Source organism: Citrus sinensis, chromosome 1 (assembly GCF_022201045.2).
Source record: "Citrus sinensis cultivar Valencia sweet orange chromosome 1, DVS_A1.0, whole genome shotgun sequence".
NCBI classification, from domain to species: Eukaryota; Viridiplantae; Streptophyta; class Magnoliopsida; order Sapindales; family Rutaceae; genus Citrus; species Citrus sinensis.
In genome coordinates, this window is record NC_068556.1 from 4,336,619 (window position 1) to 4,354,628 (window position 18,010).

General features: G+C 38.0%; 2 protein-coding genes across 7 annotated transcripts; one reads left to right on the plus strand and one right to left on the minus strand.

Moving 5' to 3' along the window:
- Positions 1 to 398: 398 nt before the first annotated feature.
- On the plus strand, positions 399 to 3,541 carry LOC102615138 (actin-related protein 6). 3 transcript variants are annotated; one of them, XR_008055371.1, is made up of 9 exons: positions 399 to 1,209; positions 1,610 to 1,826; positions 1,903 to 1,966; positions 2,114 to 2,198; positions 2,287 to 2,337; positions 2,418 to 2,480; positions 2,567 to 2,714; positions 2,828 to 3,144; positions 3,361 to 3,541. XR_008055371.1 is itself a non-coding variant. In XM_006475820.4 (8 exons), the coding sequence occupies exons 1-7, from the start codon at positions 515 to 517 to the stop codon at positions 2,694 to 2,696; spliced, it is 1,305 nt and encodes a 434-aa protein (XP_006475883.1). In that variant the 5' UTR covers positions 399 to 514; the 3' UTR covers positions 2,697 to 2,714; positions 2,828 to 3,345. The 3 variants fall into 3 exon arrangements, 1 of the variants encoding a protein (XP_006475883.1); XR_003065021.2 differs by lacking the exon at positions 3,361 to 3,541 and adding an exon at positions 3,315 to 3,345; XM_006475820.4 differs by lacking the exon at positions 3,361 to 3,541 and having other exon boundaries at positions 2,828 to 3,345.
- LOC102615798 (uncharacterized) lies at positions 3,436 to 17,422 on the minus strand. 4 transcript variants are annotated; one of them, XM_015529564.3, is made up of 20 exons: positions 16,247 to 17,422; positions 14,574 to 15,060; positions 13,538 to 13,625; positions 13,248 to 13,429; positions 12,827 to 12,963; positions 11,333 to 11,399; positions 10,462 to 10,630; positions 10,216 to 10,330; positions 9,410 to 9,485; positions 9,118 to 9,300; positions 8,655 to 8,815; positions 8,425 to 8,527; positions 7,762 to 7,966; positions 7,395 to 7,675; positions 7,110 to 7,231; positions 6,093 to 6,237; positions 5,890 to 5,982; positions 4,990 to 5,063; positions 4,326 to 4,379; positions 3,436 to 4,242 (listed from the first exon to the last, which is right to left on the minus strand). In XM_015529564.3, the coding sequence occupies exons 1-20, from the start codon at positions 17,227 to 17,229 to the stop codon at positions 3,942 to 3,944; spliced, it is 4,026 nt and encodes a 1,341-aa protein (XP_015385050.1). In that variant the 5' UTR covers positions 17,230 to 17,422; the 3' UTR covers positions 3,436 to 3,941. The 4 variants fall into 4 exon arrangements, with proteins under 4 accessions (XP_015385050.1, XP_006475888.1, XP_006475887.1 ...); XM_006475825.4 differs by having other exon boundaries at positions 7,110 to 7,234; XM_006475824.4 differs by having other exon boundaries at positions 8,425 to 8,530.
- Positions 17,423 to 18,010: the final 588 nt, after the last annotated feature.

Below are 18,010 nucleotides of genomic sequence, written 5' to 3' on the forward strand. Positions count from 1 at the left end.
AATAAAAATATGATGAAAACATATTCATTTATTATATTAATTTATTAATACTTACAATAATAAATAAATAATCTTAGATTAATTTCTTTAAAATAATTTAATCAGTGTTTATAATAGTAAGTGTCATAAAAAACAACATATTGTATAGATTCCATAAAGTTTTCGGACATTATCATTTGTATGATGATACGATTAACCGCGCGTGGTTAAATATTTACTCCGGAGTAGATATAAACAACATGTTATAAATATTCGTTAAAATTGATACAAATTTATGGTGAAAAACTTAAATATTTGTGTATTTTTAATAATATTTTTTTTTTGAAAGGGTGTATTTCTAATAATTGGCATAACTCTGGGCAGATGATTAATAAATTCTCATATTTCTAAATATTCACTGATAACCGAAAGTTAGAAAAAGAATTCTCCAATAAACCCTTAAAACCCCAGCACCTGCTCGTCAACCACTTCACTCAAATGTAACAATTCCAGCACCCACATCTCATCCTCGGAGATGTCAAATATCGTCGTTCTAGACAATGGTGGCGGCCTCATAAAAGCGGGTCATGGCGGCGAGCGTGACCCCGCCGTCACAATACCCAACTGCATGTACCGTCCACTCTCCTCCAAAAAATTCATCCACCCATCTCCCACCGCCGCCTCCGCCACCGAAGACCTGACCTCTGCCGCCGTCCGCCGCCCCATTGACCGCGGTTACCTTATAAATAGCGACCTCCAGCGCGACATCTGGGCCCACCTCTTCTCCTCTCTCCTCCACATCAGCCCCTCCGCCTCCTCTCTCCTACTCACCGAACCCCTCTTCGCGCTTCCCTCTATCCAACGCGCCACCGACGAGCTCGTCTTCGAGGACTTCAACTTCAAGTCGCTCTTCGTTGCCGACCCGCCGTCGTTAGTTCACCTCTACGAGGCCAGCCGGCGACCGTACGGGCTGTTGTCGGAGACGCAGTGTAGTCTTGTGGTTGACTGTGGGTTCAGTTTCACGCACGCGGCGCCGGTGTTTCAGAATTTCACGGTGAATTACGCCGTTAAAAGGATTGACTTGGGCGGTAAGGCGTTGACTAATTACTTGAAGGAGCTGGTATCGTATCGCGCTATTAACGTTATGGATGAGACTTTCATTATCGATGATGTTAAGGAGAAGTTGTGCTTTGTCTCCCTCGATGTCGCGCGTGATCTTCAAATTGCCAGGTTCTTTTTTTTAAAAAATAAAAATAAATTATTGTTGTTTATTTACCCCTTCGAAAAATAAAGTGTTCAGCTGAGTGATTAACTTGGAGGGCAACAAAGAGGTGATTGTAGTTTCCTCTGTTTTTGTTTACCCGGTCTTGTTATAGCAACAAAATTAAGATGGGTATTGGCAGAATAACTCTATCTTGCCGTTACGTGTTTATTTAAGTGAAATCTGTAGATGATTATGATGCATATAATGGGTATAATAACGTTGTGGATTTGATTTTCATGAATGAACTGAAATGTGATTGCAATGTGTGTGCTCTGTATCGTATGCATTAATAGTTATGCACTTATGCTGGCTTGTAACAATGTATATTTATTTGTTTGTGTGTGCCTCTGTGAACTGTCTTTGTAGGAAACGCGGTAAGGACAATCTTTTGCGTTGCACATATGTCCTTCCTGATGGTGTTACACACACTAAGGGCTTTGTTAAAGACCCTGATGCCGCTCAGAGGTATCTTAGTCTGAGTGACGGATCTCGATCTCAACCATCAGAGACGGTGAAGGATATGGATCGGACAGAGGTTATGGAGGAGGCTAGGGACAGAAAGAGAGCTGATTTGGCAAAAAATGTATTAATCCCATTTTCTTTTATAATTAATCATCTTCGCTACTCAAGTTAAGTACAAATTATTTTAATCCGTGCAGGAGTTTGACTTGACAAATGAACGCTTTCTTGTCCCAGAGATGATCTTTCAACCTGCAGATTTGGGTATGGATCTCTGATTGGTGCTGTGGATGTTTGTTGCAGTTTTGCAGTAATCAATGAAAGCATGGGGCTAGAGCATCTATGAATGTCCTGTAGTACTTTTAAACGTGCTGATTTGGAGCCTTGTTTATTTATTTATTTTTTTGACAGGAATGAACCAGGCTGGACTAGCTGAGTGCATTGTTCGAGCTGTTAATTCTTGCCATCCTTATCTTCATTCTGTACTTTATGAAAGGTGGTTTCATCAAGTTGCTTACCATAAGTTTTAAAAATACACATTTAATTATTTGTATTATTTTCTGACGCTTTTGTTTGTTAAGCAGCATTATATTAACTGGTGGAAGCACGTTATTCCCTCGATTTGCTGAAAGACTGTAAGCCCTAACCTTTCTATTTGAATATGAGATTAATCTTGAGGCAACATCAAGTATAATATTCATGTATCAAATTGCAGAGAAAGGGAGCTTCGGCCTCTAGTCCCTGATGACTATCAAGTGAAAATAACAACCCAAGAAGAGTATTCACATCCTCCTTAAAATACTAATGACTTTTTCTTTAGAAGTTACTTCTTCCCAATTGGTAAAACATTTTCGTGCTTTCCAGTCCCTTATTAGGTGTCTGGCGAGGAGGATCACTTTTGGCTTCCAGTCCCGATTTTCAAGCAATGTGTGTCACCAAGGCTGAGTATGAGGAGAATGGATCTGCTCGATGTCGCAGGCGATTCTTTCATTGACTTCAAATATTTCTAAAGGTATGCCTTGTCAATGACCCCCCATTTATTTATAAAACCACTGAAGAGGATAGAGATGAAACTCATATCTCGAGTATCACCCAAAACATAATCTTGTTTTAAATTTCATATAGCTTTGTGGCAATTAAATGGTGCACGAGGACTTAAGCTGCCGTGGATGCACTGTCTTCTGTTGAACAAAACAAGGTGGATCCAGGTTTTGATGCCTTGTAAATGTTGGGAAAACATCTGGACTTCTACACACAGCTTGTCCGGGTATTGGAACAGAGAAAATATGGCACCTTGGCAGTTTCACCCTCTCAAGGTGATGGGTCGAGTTTTAATCCATTGGCTATAGAAAGTGACTGACATGCTCAAAATCCTGATCGACTCATACTCAGATGCAAAACTAAACAAACTGGATCACCACCAGTAGTGAATGTAGCTCCATGTAAGCAGGCTTATAACCACTTTTAGTGAAACCACATCATTACCACACCATCCAATTGGATTCTTACCATGTAGGCATCTTAATGGATGATAGGGTGATGACATGGTGAAGTCAATTTCTCTGATATATTTCTTTGTAATTTGGGCTTTGTTTTCTAACCGTTTGATTAGAATTGATATATCAAGAGGCCTTGAGAACAGAGTCATGCTCTTGCAGTTAAGTCGAAGGCATTGGGATTAATCCTTAAATGACGGGAGACCTGAAATAGAGGAATGATCAACTACGGATGGCTGTCTATAAAAAATATGAGTATCTGTATTTATTTTTCTTTCCCATATGTCGAGTCAAAACAATGAATGTACCCAGAAGGGCAATGTGGATAAGTAAATAACGTATATATCAACATGCGCATATAGTACCATTGCTACCCACCCCGACCAAGAATCTTGTTCCCCCGAAAATTCAGAGGCTGCACAAAATTTTGCTTGTGAGCTACAACATCGCTCATCTTTCATTTATATCTCCACGACAAAACTTTGTCAAAAGCCATTCCGCCACATTTCTGCAATCAATTGAGATTCCATTTCTAACAAACAAACAAAATCTGCTTCTTCCAAGTTGCTCAAGTTCATCATGTTGCCAACTACCATAGGATAGCAAAAGAATCTGGCATGGTGCCGCATAGTAAAGATGGGGTCTCTTCATCTGACCACGAGCCTGTTACTCCAATGAAAGCACCTTTCCACTAAGAATACAAATATGACCAAACATCTCTAATAACCATCTTGCCCAACCGGTCATTCATTGAATGGCTGAGAGTCCATGCACAAATGCACCAACTTTCTTTGGTATTGCCCAAAATATTCACCAACTGCTCTAACATCTTCGTTCTCTGGGCTCAACCCCGGTAAATTATCAGGCACATTGTTGGTTGATGACCCTGATTCATCATCAGAATTTTCTAAATTGGTGATTATTTCTGCATAGATTTCACGGCAAGCAAGTACAAACATTGCAGCTGTGTCAGGGTGTTGAGCCTCACGAAGAGCTGCCAATGCCTCTTGCAGCCCACCGGCTGCAACATACAATATGAGAGCCCTGCATTGCCCATTTTTGAACTTCTGAATATAGTGGAAAAGCCATTTTGATAAAGAGGCCAAGAAGAGGGAAAATGGTGATACCTCCAGATATTATGTTCAACATGATGGACATGGTCAGCCCACCTTTGCAGTACCCTGCAAGAACACAATAAAAAACAGGGTGATCTAATTCTTACCCTCTATCTATATTCTCAAAAATGTGACCAGGCAATTTTGGTTGCAATGAGAACAGAATTCTGAAACCTCAGTGCATAAGAAAATGTAAAATACCAGACAAGCAAAGGAAGGAAGAAATTCCTATTTGAAGTACCATCCAAATTTTACGAGTGCCTGAAGGAAGAGTAGAATCTATAGAAACATTCACGGCTCTTATTGAAAATACAATAAGGGGTATCAACCAGGCAAAAAAGACCCAGAGAGGATGGGTGACTTTGTAAGTCCAAAAATGAAAAATGACCAAAATTGTTATGGTGAAAGGCAAATAGAGAAGTCAATAATCAATATGCTTTGTGGAGAATATAGCTTTGTACATGGTCAAATGACAACATGCAACCAATCTCAGTAAGATGGATTGCAATTTTCGAGTTTGATCTGATGCAACCATTGTAGACAAGCTAATGAACATTGAATGGATTATATGCTGTACCTACCACAAATAAACAGCAGGAAAAAAAAAGCTTGACATAAAGATTTGCAACACACAAAAGAAAACTCAAAAGTCCTTAATAACTAAAGAATCAAAGACCTTGCATAATCAGATCCCTTCAAATGCGTAGCAGCTAAAGTTGCAGCATCAGTCCAGCATCCAGCATCTTGTAACTGCATAACAGTTGATCCAGCAATGAGTAAGCAGAGTAGTTTGACCAATTCTTCAAGTATTACATGTTGTTCAGAGGAGTGCATTCTCTTTCTACCAGTACCCAACCCGTATAATAATTTCTGAACTACGAATGTACATCTTTACTCAGAAGAATTTCTATCAACCTGTCAGCGCAGCTTCATATAACGAAACCCTTTACCCTCATTTTTTTCTATTTTATTCAGCTAGTAATGCAAGGGTCCATTACATGATAAAATAACCCTAATAACCTTTTGGCCAAAAAACAAAAAAAAGGAAGATGATTCTGATTCTAGGTGCACTCTTAACTCTATATATTGCCAAAAGTTCGATTACCTTTTGTGTATCTTGACATATGGTCAAACAATCCCAACACCCGTCCCCCTCCTCTTCCAAAATGAAAAAGGGCAAAAAAATGCTCAAAAGAAAAAAACATAGATATAGCAACGGAAGTCAATGTCTCTCATCAAGGGAATAGCAAAATAGGGAACTGAATCCAGTAACTCAAGACAAAACTAGGGTAAACTGGAATAACAGGTGCTCTGATTTAAGGTTGAACGACCTACATTTGCCCATCGTCTTTCTAAATTTTTTCCTGTGTAGTCATCGTTTATAATGTACGGCATAACTTACAGAGGACAGACCAAACTGATGTTCAATGTAGAAACACAATTAACATTGTCATCACTTCTCATGATAGTAAATAAAGCAAGAAAATTAGGAATAGGAGGTCCATGAATACAGAGCAATCAAGATTCAAGACGACAAGGAGGCATGGAATTTATGGAATATGTTGATGATACAAACCTGAGAACAAGCCTCTTGATACCTTCCAACCGCACAAAGAAGATGAGTGCCTGACAGTGACCTGTCATTCCTGACCATGTTGGCTGCAACAACCTAGATGATCATACAGTTGTAAGGAGCCAACAGAGACATGCAGGTAGACCATTATTGCAACTCAAGTTTTGAATGAAGTTAAACAAAAGCATTTCCCCATCAATTCTCACCTTAACTGCAAGTTCAAGAAGAGACCGTGACACGGCAGAAGAAAGAGCAACGGCACGTAGAGCGTTAGCATAGAAGTAAGAACTCTCTGGAGAAGTGGAAAGCAATAAACTCACTGCAGCTTCTAAGTTTCCAACTGAGACAAGCCTGCCATAGAAAATATGTACAATTGTAACAACTTAGGTCACACTACAAAGGCAGAAGCCCTAGAGCACAGTGATGTACCATAAATCCCTTTAGGTGGAAAAAAAATATTAAGTGAAACAGACAGGATATACCATGTTAACAAATCCAGAGGTTAACCAGAACTATAAAACTAATATCGTGCAAAAAGTGATCTCAAATTGTTAATTGTGAAAACGATTTGGATATTATATTTTACAAATCCAGTGCCTAATCAAACTAAAAAGGCTGTTACAGGAGCAAACAGGCTACCCTTATCTCAAGTTTCACGCAGCTCCTCCTAGCCAGCATAAAGCAAAAGCCCAGTGATTTCGATGTTGCATATCAAGGGGCGGTTAAAATTTTTAAAGATAGTCAAAGCCAGTAGAGACTGCATGAAAGAAGCTCAAATTTTTCCATGCTTAAATTTGATTAAAAGACTGTTATAGCGAGAAAAGATCCTGTCCTTAATCAAACAAGTTGACATGGTTACAGGCCTACCATGCCTAGCCCATGATGAATTAATGCATATTATATATTTCGAACTAAAACTGAAATTATTTTCTGCTATTACAGCGCTGCTTGTATCATGCAGCAAAAAGAAGTTAAAAGTAGCTAGTTCATTCAATAAATTGTGTAGAGCAAATTTAAAATAATATTGAATTTACCCATAAATCACTACGGGAAATTCCCTCCAGTTAATTCCATCCCATCCTACCTCCTATTAAATCCTGAATGATGAAGCTAGGCTAAGCTTACATCCATGACCTTTCAACATGCTGCCATCTTCGGAAAAACAATTGAATTACATTAACTCAATGAGAACAGACATAGCAAGACTAAGATGGACAACATACTCATGTACACGGTTCTGTATAGCCTGTTCCCCTTCCAATTTCTCATGCCAAGTAATACGCTCAGCAGCAGTTTCCCACAACTCCTCTTGCTCGAAAGCCATTAATCTGAGTTGACCTTCACTCTGCTAACCAAAAAGCCAAATTTGCAATAGAGAAGAATATAAGAAACAATTAACCTTATCAATGTCTAAAGCATGGAAGATGAGTAACAAGAGACACAAAAAACAGCAACTGAATTGAAACTTTCCAGAGAAACTCGCAAATGGTTTACATTAATTGACTTACCAATGAATCCCTCCTCTCAGTTCCTGGCGTTGACTTTCCCTTTGACGTAATCCTACTCAGCATAGTATCTTCAAGCTCTGAATTAAAAGCTAAGTGGGGGGCTTTTTGTGGAGACCTCTTTAATTTTCTCATCAAATGGTTAAGAGCACGGGGCAATTGTAACCAAAAAAGTGCTTCAGAGGTTTCGCCAAAGACTGCAGCAGCGAAGGCAAACCTTGCAGCATAACCTTTATTCACTACGGTAGCATACAGTCTTGCCCTCTCATCATCAAGTATGCAGCCTGGGGCAATAAAATATCTATAGCAGGTAAGAATAAACCAATAGTTGAATGATTTGAAGAGAAACAATCATGGCTGCAAAACACACCCTCTTTTCGGTAAGGTTCTAATACTTTGAGAAGCATCTCTGGCACAACAGTGTCACCAATAGGAGGTAAACCAATCATGTAACTGCGAAGATCCTTCTGGGACGACGGAGTTCCAGGAATCAAATGAGGCCTCTTCTTTATAGTTGTGCTACAAGTATTAAACCAAGAAGGCTTCACACCCAATTGCAAGATCATCTGCAATGCCTATACCAAAATAAACAATGTTTCATTAGTAGCTCCCCAAAAGAAGAGCATCCCTATTGATCTTCTAAAAGCACATTAATCTTCTGAGATGCAGTAGTCTTTGCATTAGATATCAAGATCAGTGAGTTCTGAAAAACTGTTTGCATGTCTCCCCATCTCATCTAGATAATAAACAAAAAAGATTAAGTTCCCTCATTTGCTAATAGGCCGAATAAAATTTTTCAATGTCCTTTTTTCGGTTCCTTTCATATCAGTTTGCACCCCTAATTTCTTATAAAAATCCTACTTCACTTCAGCCAAAATAATTATCTACCTTTGAAAAGGCTATAAGCTCCCTTGACATTGTTCAGTACAACACGGATGGGTCTAATATAAGGTCCAAATAGCACATGAAACAGTACAACTTGTCTAAGTATGCTGAAATGGAAAAGGAGTATGAGAAGGAAAGTAATAGTTACCAGTGCATGTGATGTAGGAAGTAATATGGGTAAGCATAAAGGCATAGGACGGAATCTCTCTTTAATAGCTCGAGACTGGGATGTGTAGCCAATTTTTTTCTCACTTCTGAATGCAACGAACAAGATTACTTAGCAGGAAAATAATTATTCATGATATATGAAAATCACCTATTAACATCCCCCTTAATAAAAAGACAAAAGAAACTCAAAAGCAAATGATAGGTGCTTACGTGTTAACCTCAATAAGGCGGAAGCTGCTGTCAGCTCCAGCAATACATAATACTAATGGGTCATTTTTATCAGTCCTTGTAGGCAACCAATCCAGTTCCAACACAAGAGTTCCAGGAAATTGAGGTTGTAGAAGGGAATTGGCTAATGGGTCCTGTGAATCCTGTGAAAAGAATTTTATACAGAGTCAAGATCAAATGACGAAAAGGAAATTTTAGTGCATCACAGAACAAAAAGCACTTTCAATGTCCTTCATGAAGTAGAATATGTAGCATGACATGCTTAATTTTCACATATTTTGAGTAATGTAAATAGGAGTTGGAGTTCTCAGTACACTACCAATACTTAAACCTTACAACAATAGCTAGACATGGATAACAGGAGTCACTGGGAGATGGAAGAAACAGCTATTATTTATTTATTTAGTTTATACAACATAAAAAGAAGAGTTAGTCTACAGCTTACAAGATCAAATACAGAAAATGTATTGTCATGAAACAGCACAGCAATACGCCCTCGACTGCGATCTCCAGGAACAACAGGTGAGAATTTGATTCTCCGGATTCCTTCTCTATGAGTACTGAATTGGGAAGAATGTCCAGTTGTTACATCCCACCATCTTATGTTTCCTGACCTATCTCCCATAACCTGAGACATTATGAAGACAATAATTATCAAGACAGAAATCTTGAAAGGACCACAGTTCTGATTCAGAACACCGATCTGATGACATTATTTGGAAAGATACGATACATACAACATGAGGCAAGCGATAGGCCATGGCTGTAATTAACCCATCAGATGAAATGAATGAGGAAGAAGGCCATTTCGGTCTAGAGACAAGAAAAAAAGACATGCTTGGTGAGAAAATGACCATATTGTGGTACTATAAATACGTGTTGAAAAAAAAAAATAAATCATACCTCAAAAGTATCATAAATCATGATTTCTATTTCTTTTACAGGACGAGAGATGGGTGGTGTACTAAATAGAAATACATTCCCACGTTTCTCATTAAATATCATATGTGATCACTCTTTTCATATTATTGACAACTGAAGAATGATAAGCAACAAAACACAGCCAAAGGCTTCATTAAAATTGCTTGAGCATATGAAGTGTTAACAAAATTAATCATGAGCGCAGATCACAGTATACTTTAGCTTGAAGAAATAGTAAACATGCAGCCAAGCCTTAACAAAGCCTCAGATATGGAACCATCACAAGAATATGACCAAAGCAAGTTTCAGAAAAGATCCACTCAGAAATAGTAAAACTTCAAGACAAATAAAATTCCCAAGTCTTGTACTCTTAAATGAAAATCTACTAGTGCTGAGGTGGTGGCATAATATGCATTCCAATGAGATCTAAAATATAATGGAATAACTAACTATTATTTTCTTCTGAAAAATGCTGATTCCACAAGACATAAATTTACAAGCAAAAGTGATAATACCTGAAGTCCCGAATCCGCCGCCCATGAACCTCAAGAACTAACTATTATTTACTTCTGAAAAATGCCGATTCCACAAGACATAAATTTACAAGCAAAAGTAATAATACCTGAAGTCCCGAATCCTCCGCCCATGAACCTCAAAAACACCAAGTGCCCCATTAGCTAGTGCAAATGCAAAACTTTCAGAGGTGTCATCTTGAGATCCTTCAGAGCTTGCATCCTCTGCAGAAAAAAAGGATTTTATTTTATGTTCAAACAACTTACAATACCCAAGAAAATCAGAAACTACAATCTTAAACCACCAGCTGGCCTATATATATATATATATAAGCATAATAAGTAAAGAAGCTCACTAGAATCTGATGAAGATGCTATTGTTGGAGTAGATACTCCATCTGTAGTATCAGCTTTATGATCTTTTGAAGACAAAGATGATTGCCTTGAAGGACCAGTTTGACTTGGCCATGGAACTGTTGGAAGAGTCCATTCCAATACCGTGAATGGAAGTGCTAATGATCTAAGCTACATGGAGGTATAAAGAATAATAAATAATTTAACCGAAAGGAAAGTGATAAGCCAAAAAACAAAAACACAAAAACATGCCTCCTTCACGACATGAAGTAACACTTGCAAGGACATAATTAAAAGCAAATCTTTCACTGTCTCTATTACTAAAATCAATGTAACTGATGACTTTTTTCTGCTTCCATCAAATGATAGCCACAAAATAATCATGAAACTGATAATCCTTTCCCACTGTTGCAACATTATAATGCACATATGTAGAAACATTGCTAAGATAGATTGATCAAATTTCAATATATCTGGTGATGGTTGAACGCAACAAATTTCGATGAATACAATAGCACCGACAGTTGGGTCCCTACTAGACGAACTAGAGGGCTAAAAGATTTATATATTGAAAAAGTCATAAGGGAGAAGGATTTAGATATGGAGAAGCTTATCAAAACTTTCAAAGAAGAAAAAAAAGCTAAAATATAAAAGGCTGGCAAACATCATAACCAATTACGTTGAACTTCTATCATTCTCTTTCACAAAAGAAACATTCTAAAGCCACTGACTACACAGCATTTTTTTTTTTTAAAGTAAATAAGAGTTAACATTTGTATAAGCCAGTTAGCAGAGACCTACAGAACAAATGCTAAGCTATTAGAATTTATTTCAAGCAGAAATAGGGAAATGAGCAGGCATCAGCCAAATTACCATGATGGGATTTTTTGTCATTGCCCAAACCTCTACAGGGGCATCACGAAACAGAATTAGAAGATACCTGAAATTTATTAGAACCATAAGAACAGCATCAGCATGAGTTCCATATCTGGTCCAACAGTAAAAAGATAAGGTTGGACAGGAATGTGGTATTAATGAAGCCAAGCCAGTGACAACCTATCAGTAGCTCAACTTAGCACTACAATCAAACAAATTCACAATGTCATCAAAACATTATATCCAAACACCTTTAAATAAGTTATAACAATCAATCAGTAACCTAAAAATGAAAATTTCCCAGTTTCCGAGATTGTACTCAGATGCATAAATGCACACGGTGCAATTTCTCTTTATTTCTGTCATTCTGCAAGAAACATTCCACATTCTTCCCCCACTTTTTCATTTGGTAGTAAGTTTACAGTATAAGATACTCAATCATTTACCGCCACTCTTTACTACAAAAGCCAATGCCCAAGGTATATTCTTCCCAAAAATTTCTCAAACTCTGAATAATCTTCTCAATTTATCATCATCTTTTAGTGATGCAATTACGCCACACTTCTAGATGTTACACTTTCAATGACTTTTACATTTAAGTCTCTCTCGATAGTGCTACCTTTTACCTACTGAAACAATAGTTAAAAGGAAACACTATTCCCAACAGTTGAAAAGAGTAGGGATTACATGCTTTGTCCTCAATCTAACAAATATGAAATCCTTATGCCGTTACCAGATCCCTAAGCTTCTCCATCCACAGCCTATGCTGAGGTGAAAAATCAAGTTGATTTTGTAAGAATTATTTTACTCAATAAAGCAATTTGCAAATATTTTTCTACCTACCCAACAGGGACATTTCATTAATATTTCCGATCTAACAGGAAATGGAAAACCAAGTTCCCCTCACTATCTATTTTTAAACCAGTTCTAAAAGCTGTAGTAAATTACAAGTAGATAACTTTCCCACCCTTATAGATTCCCATCAGAAACAAACAGGACATCACCAAGACGGGAAAAAAGTCATCAACAATTTTAAAACTGAACTTCATTAATATTTCCCACCTAACAGGAAATGATGCGCCAAATTTCCCTCATTATCTATTCTTAAACTTGTTCTAAAAGCTCTGGCAAGTTACAAGAACTAGGTAACTTTCCTGCCTTTATAGATTCCCATTAGAAACAAGCAGGTTATCACCATGACAAGAAGTTAAAATCATCGAATTTGTTTTAAGTTTTCACCATAATCAAATGAAATGTAATTTCATGAGAAAGATGCATGCCAGATTCTAGCTTCTAAGGCACAAATATTTTTAATATGTAAGGTACCAAAGACAGAATTGTACATTGCGTCTTCCAATGATGAAACATTGATAAAGAGAAAAACATGACAATAAAGGAGCATTCACACATCCAAGCAAAAGTGTAAGGATGCTTTCAAGTGAGCGTGTGATGGCATAACAATTAACACGAGAAACAAGGCTAGGAGAGAACCTTCCAGACGAAGAAGCCCTTAAGGCTCTTATAGGTGCACGTTCAGGCTTTTGCAGAACCCGAAATGCTCTATTAATTCCACTTCTAAGACAGGTAACCACAAGCCTGTTAATGTAACCTCCAGATTTCTCATTTACCTGATTTCCACAAAGTAAATGTTAAAAAATACAATACTAATCCCACTTCTAAAACATGTAACCACAAGCCCGTTAATATAACCTCTCAGTTTTTTCATTTACCTGATTCCACAGAGTACACGTTAAATTACAAAGTTTTAATTTAAAAAAAAAATTATCTAATTACAGGCATTCCAATTATAAAGGGCAAAGGTAAAAGAAAAGCCATACGATCTCTCTCTCTCTCTCTCAAATGATAAATAATAAGTAAAATGATAAAAATTTGAAATTCAAATGTCATGTACCTGACTGTAAGAAAATGAAACCAGTCTAGAATTTCCAAGCCATCGCAATCCCCTGACAGTACCATTATGAACAGAAAAACTTGCAGTAACAGCATTGGCAGATACATCAACAACATCAACTGCCCCACTTTGGGTTCCCAAAGCAACAAGAGGAACAGCAACAGCAGGATAGTTTCCCCCACCTTCACATAATATTATCTCACTAATCAACTAATGATTCTTACAATGCACATAATAAGGACAACTCCTAAACATTTAATGAAGGTAAAAACTGGCAGGATGAGACTAACGGGCCAAAGTAGCTGTTAAAGAGGGGGATGGCACAGCCAACATGGTCACAGTTGAAGAAAGAATCTGAAGCTGCCCATCTAAGCTGACCTGCAGTAGTGAATTGGCCAGTTAAGTGTAAATGGGATGTCCCAAGGATTTGTAGAAAGAAGAATGCTTCTACTCACCTACTCATCATTGATAATGCTTAATCAAAGGAGAGAATAAAGTGCATCTGTGCTAGGATGCAAACTTGATATAGTTGAAAAGGAACTCAAAAAGATAGCCAATTAGCCACACTAGACTAGATTAAGAATGTCTAGCAAAAGTGACAACCTTACAATCTCATGCCACTCTTCAAATTCCCAATAACTGTATCCAATTCATTAAGTTAAACGGGCAATGCTTTCATACATCATGTGTTTTTTAAATAATAGTTTTCCCAACTTTCCTGTCTCTCTGAGCCCAGGCAAAAGGAATTTGAGTCCTAAGAAGTTCAAGAACCATCATCCTGATGGAGCAGTGTACTATAGTGAAGAACTAGTCTATGGTTAAGAGATTCCATCGGAATTTGAGGTTCCAAAAGGAGACAGACCATAAAACTAAAAACGATAACCATACAATTTGTCAGAAATTACTAAAAAAGATTTATTCCAAGGATGAACTTCATTCAAAATAATAGCAATGGTTGCAACATTAATAGATTTCAACATGAATGTTAAAAGGGAAAAGGAAACCCACAAGTTGAGAATGACTGTATGAGTGTTGCAACAAATCTGAATAAGAAATTATTCAAACTCCATATCCAATTCTAGGGTCATATGATAGTAAAAGGCCTTTTGAAACTAGCACTTAATACAAGGAAGTTTGTATAAAATTATCACTAAGTAATAGTTCTAGGTTGCAGAAGACACGTTTATAATTCAAACTCCATATCCAATTCTAGGGTCATATGATAGTAAAAGGTCTTTTGAAACTAGCACTTAATACAAGGAAGTTTGTATAAAACTATCACTAAGTAATAGTTCTAGGTTGCAGAAGATACGTTTATTCACAAACCTTAAATGACATATCTGCCTGACTGGAGGTACTGTTTGATGGCCGGTTTCTGCTGCCATTCACATGTTCTAGTTGCTTGCCTGCTTCCAGGGCTTGTACATCAGCAGAAGAAGCCATACTGTTAGTATTGGTCCCACAAAGTGCAACATCAATGACATCAGCATCCATGCCAGACTTTATGGCATCTTTTTGAAGGTCTCCAGCACCTTCGGCAGTCAAGAGCCAGTTCCATACTTTTCCATCATCAGAAATCGAAATTAAATGTGTCTTTGAAAGAAGAAGAGTATCATCAGAAAACTCAAAAGGACTGTCAATGTCCACATTGGCTGAAGGAGAATGAGGTGCATCCAAACAAAGCTTGGCAACATTCTGGATTGTGGACTCTGATTGGCTGACGAGGACAGCAAGAATTGAAGGAGAAGGGACAGATGTACCAATTGAGGGAATCAACTCTTCCATAGTACACATTACATGCACCTGCTCTCCTCTGTAATGATATGCAAATTAGTACATTCCCTTAAGGCCAAAAAAGAATTTGTGTTTAAACATCATCACAGGTCAAATCCTGAGTGAGAAAGAAAAGCTAATCCTCAGACACATGCATGAGAAGCATTAAGACATTTAAAAATACTGAGAAAGCTATGTGGAGCGGTGGTAAGCATGCAAGGGTGTATACCAAAAACTCCACTACAAGGATGATAATTTCGGCTCTAGTTATAGTAGGGGGGCAAAATTTCACATCCATCATGGTCGTAGTATTTTAACCTCTGAAGAAGAGACCAACCCATCGCATTCTTAGAATGGAATTGGATATACTCTCTGAACTTTTTTGAACTTCTACAACTTGGATAAATTACCATAGTTATAGTTAGTTCAACCAAAAAATCGATACTAAGGTCTATCCCTAGTAACTCCAAAGGAGGGGAAAAAAGGGTCTGTCTCCAGATTTGTTTTAAACTGGAGAAACAATCGATGAAATAGCACATACCAACAAGAAGACTTAACTCCTCTACTTACTGGAAATAAGAGGGCCTAAAAGTAAATGCATAACAGAGGAATAAGAAAGGAATCAAGGACAGGATATGAAAAGAAAAACACAGAAGAGGGCTCATATAAGCGTCTTTTGAATTTTAAAAATTAGCAACTGAAGAGAAAGCTCATGCTAATAATATAGACACAACAATATTACAGAAACTTACATGCACTAAAAGCACGACCAAGAAACCAACCAATATGTTACCTCACTTTGCTTTCTAGAAGACTTAAATTTCTCTGTCCCACAGACAAATAGAAGCTCTTCATTGAAGTAGCACACCGTATTTCTATCACACATCTGTTCTATGACAGCCATTACACAACTTGCTCCTTCAAGAAGTGTGGAGCAAGCAAACAGTTAAATCCCTTTAGCTCTATTTCTACCCTTTCCAAGCAAATTGCGAGTGTTATCAGCAGAACAAGAGATCACTATTGTTCAAAAACTACAAAAATAGCAGTACCAACTTGTTCCATATTAAAACATACAATTACATTGCAATCAAAACTGTCCTAATGCCTAACTTGCTAGATTTAACTACTGGCATTTCTTGATGTAGCTTCCTTTATTCTGAGTGCACAAACAATTATAAACAAAAATTCAAATTGAGGAAATGAATTCAAGTGAGCTAAAATCATACTCTTTACGTCGCCAAATGCTGAGCTTCCCGTCAAGATGAGCACAATAAAGCAAGTCATTATTTGGATCTGCCAACACATCTAGAAACTTGGCACAGCCACGCGGCAATGCAGCAGAAAAAAGTGGAGTTTCATATTGCAAATCAAACACAACCAATTCTCTTGGAAACGTTACAAATATGATATGCCTCCAGTGAGGCGAAAACGTAAATTTAACCATATAAAGTGGAAACAACCCAGAAGCAGGTGACAAACTGGCAGCACCGGCACTCAATTCCCTCTCCAGCTTCAGCAATTCCGTACAATCCGTTTGAATCTGCAACTCTTTGACAACGACTTCATCTTCTTTCTGACCCAACACTCTGACAGACAAGAGCAGACCCTTTAAACCGAGGACGCAGAAATGGCGGGCATCGAAAGGATTGCGGCGGATACACGACAGGTATTCAGGCGAAGCATCATATTTCCACATACAGCTGGCGGAAGTGGTGTTATACAGAGAGAGAACGGAGGGGCCGTTGATCGCGGCCAGGACGAAGGAATCGGGTTTGGATACGATCCAGCAGAGGTCTTGGATCCCAAGCTTCGGGTTTGGATCAGGGTCAATCCATAGGACAACGGAGCGAAGGCGGAAGTCAAGCAGTGCGACACGGCCGTGTCGGTCGGCGGCGGCGAGGAGGAGGTGAGAGGAGCCAGGCTCGGTGGAAAGGAGGTCACAGCGGAGGGTGATGGGGATCCACTTGACGGCAGTGACGAAGGGCGAAAGAGAGGCGACGGAGCCGGCGGACGTCGGTGGAGGGATAGGAATTGTGGAGATGAGCTGGAGAGAGCGTGAGTCGAGAATTGAAATTGAAGAGCCTGAAGCAAAGGCCAAGAGACCTGAGGGGCTTAAATCTGCGGATCCAAAGTTGTTGCGGCTCGGTGGACCTGGAAGCATGAAGTTGCAGTCCCAGGAGTCGGCCGGTGGTGGTCTTGAAGACGACATTGTCGTTTGCTAATTACTTATGGTGACGGTGGTGTCGTTTTGCTGAATGCCTTCGGCTCTACGAAAAGAGAGACATGGAAGCAAATGGAGAGGGAGAGAAATGTTGACTCTCTCCGATCACTCCGACTGTAGACGAAGAAGAATACTGGAACCGAGAGGAGGGAAGTGAGTCCGGTAGCGTAATTGAAAAATAAATAATAAATTAAAAACTTTCGGACAAAATATTCCACAATTTGGGATAATAACATCTAAATCTCTACGTTTAGTAAAATCATAATAATGGAAATAATTTGTAATTCTATTCATAAAAGTCCCTCCTATTATTATTATTATTATTATTATTATTATTATTATTTTCAAATGACCTCAATTATGGCACTAACCCACTAACTCCTAAAATCGATAGCCAACGTAGGTGAATAGCTGATATACAAACTTTCAATATATGTGAGAAGTCTCCCCCTATTTTTTTAAATATTAAATTATAATTTTACTAATATTATAATTAAAATTTATCATAATTATCTTTATTTAGCATTATGATTACGAATACATCTTGAATTGACTCTAAAATTAAAAGAAATTACTCTAATTAAAGAAAAATATATCACCTAATATTCAATCTCATCCCACATAATTGGGAAAGAGTGATTCTAGTCTAATTTTTAACTTTCAAACTGGAACAATCTTCCCCAAGTTGGGAGAATTTGCCATCAACCTTTCACTAAGTGTAGTTAACCCTTTCTTTCATGTCGCATGATCTAACCAATAAAACATTCTA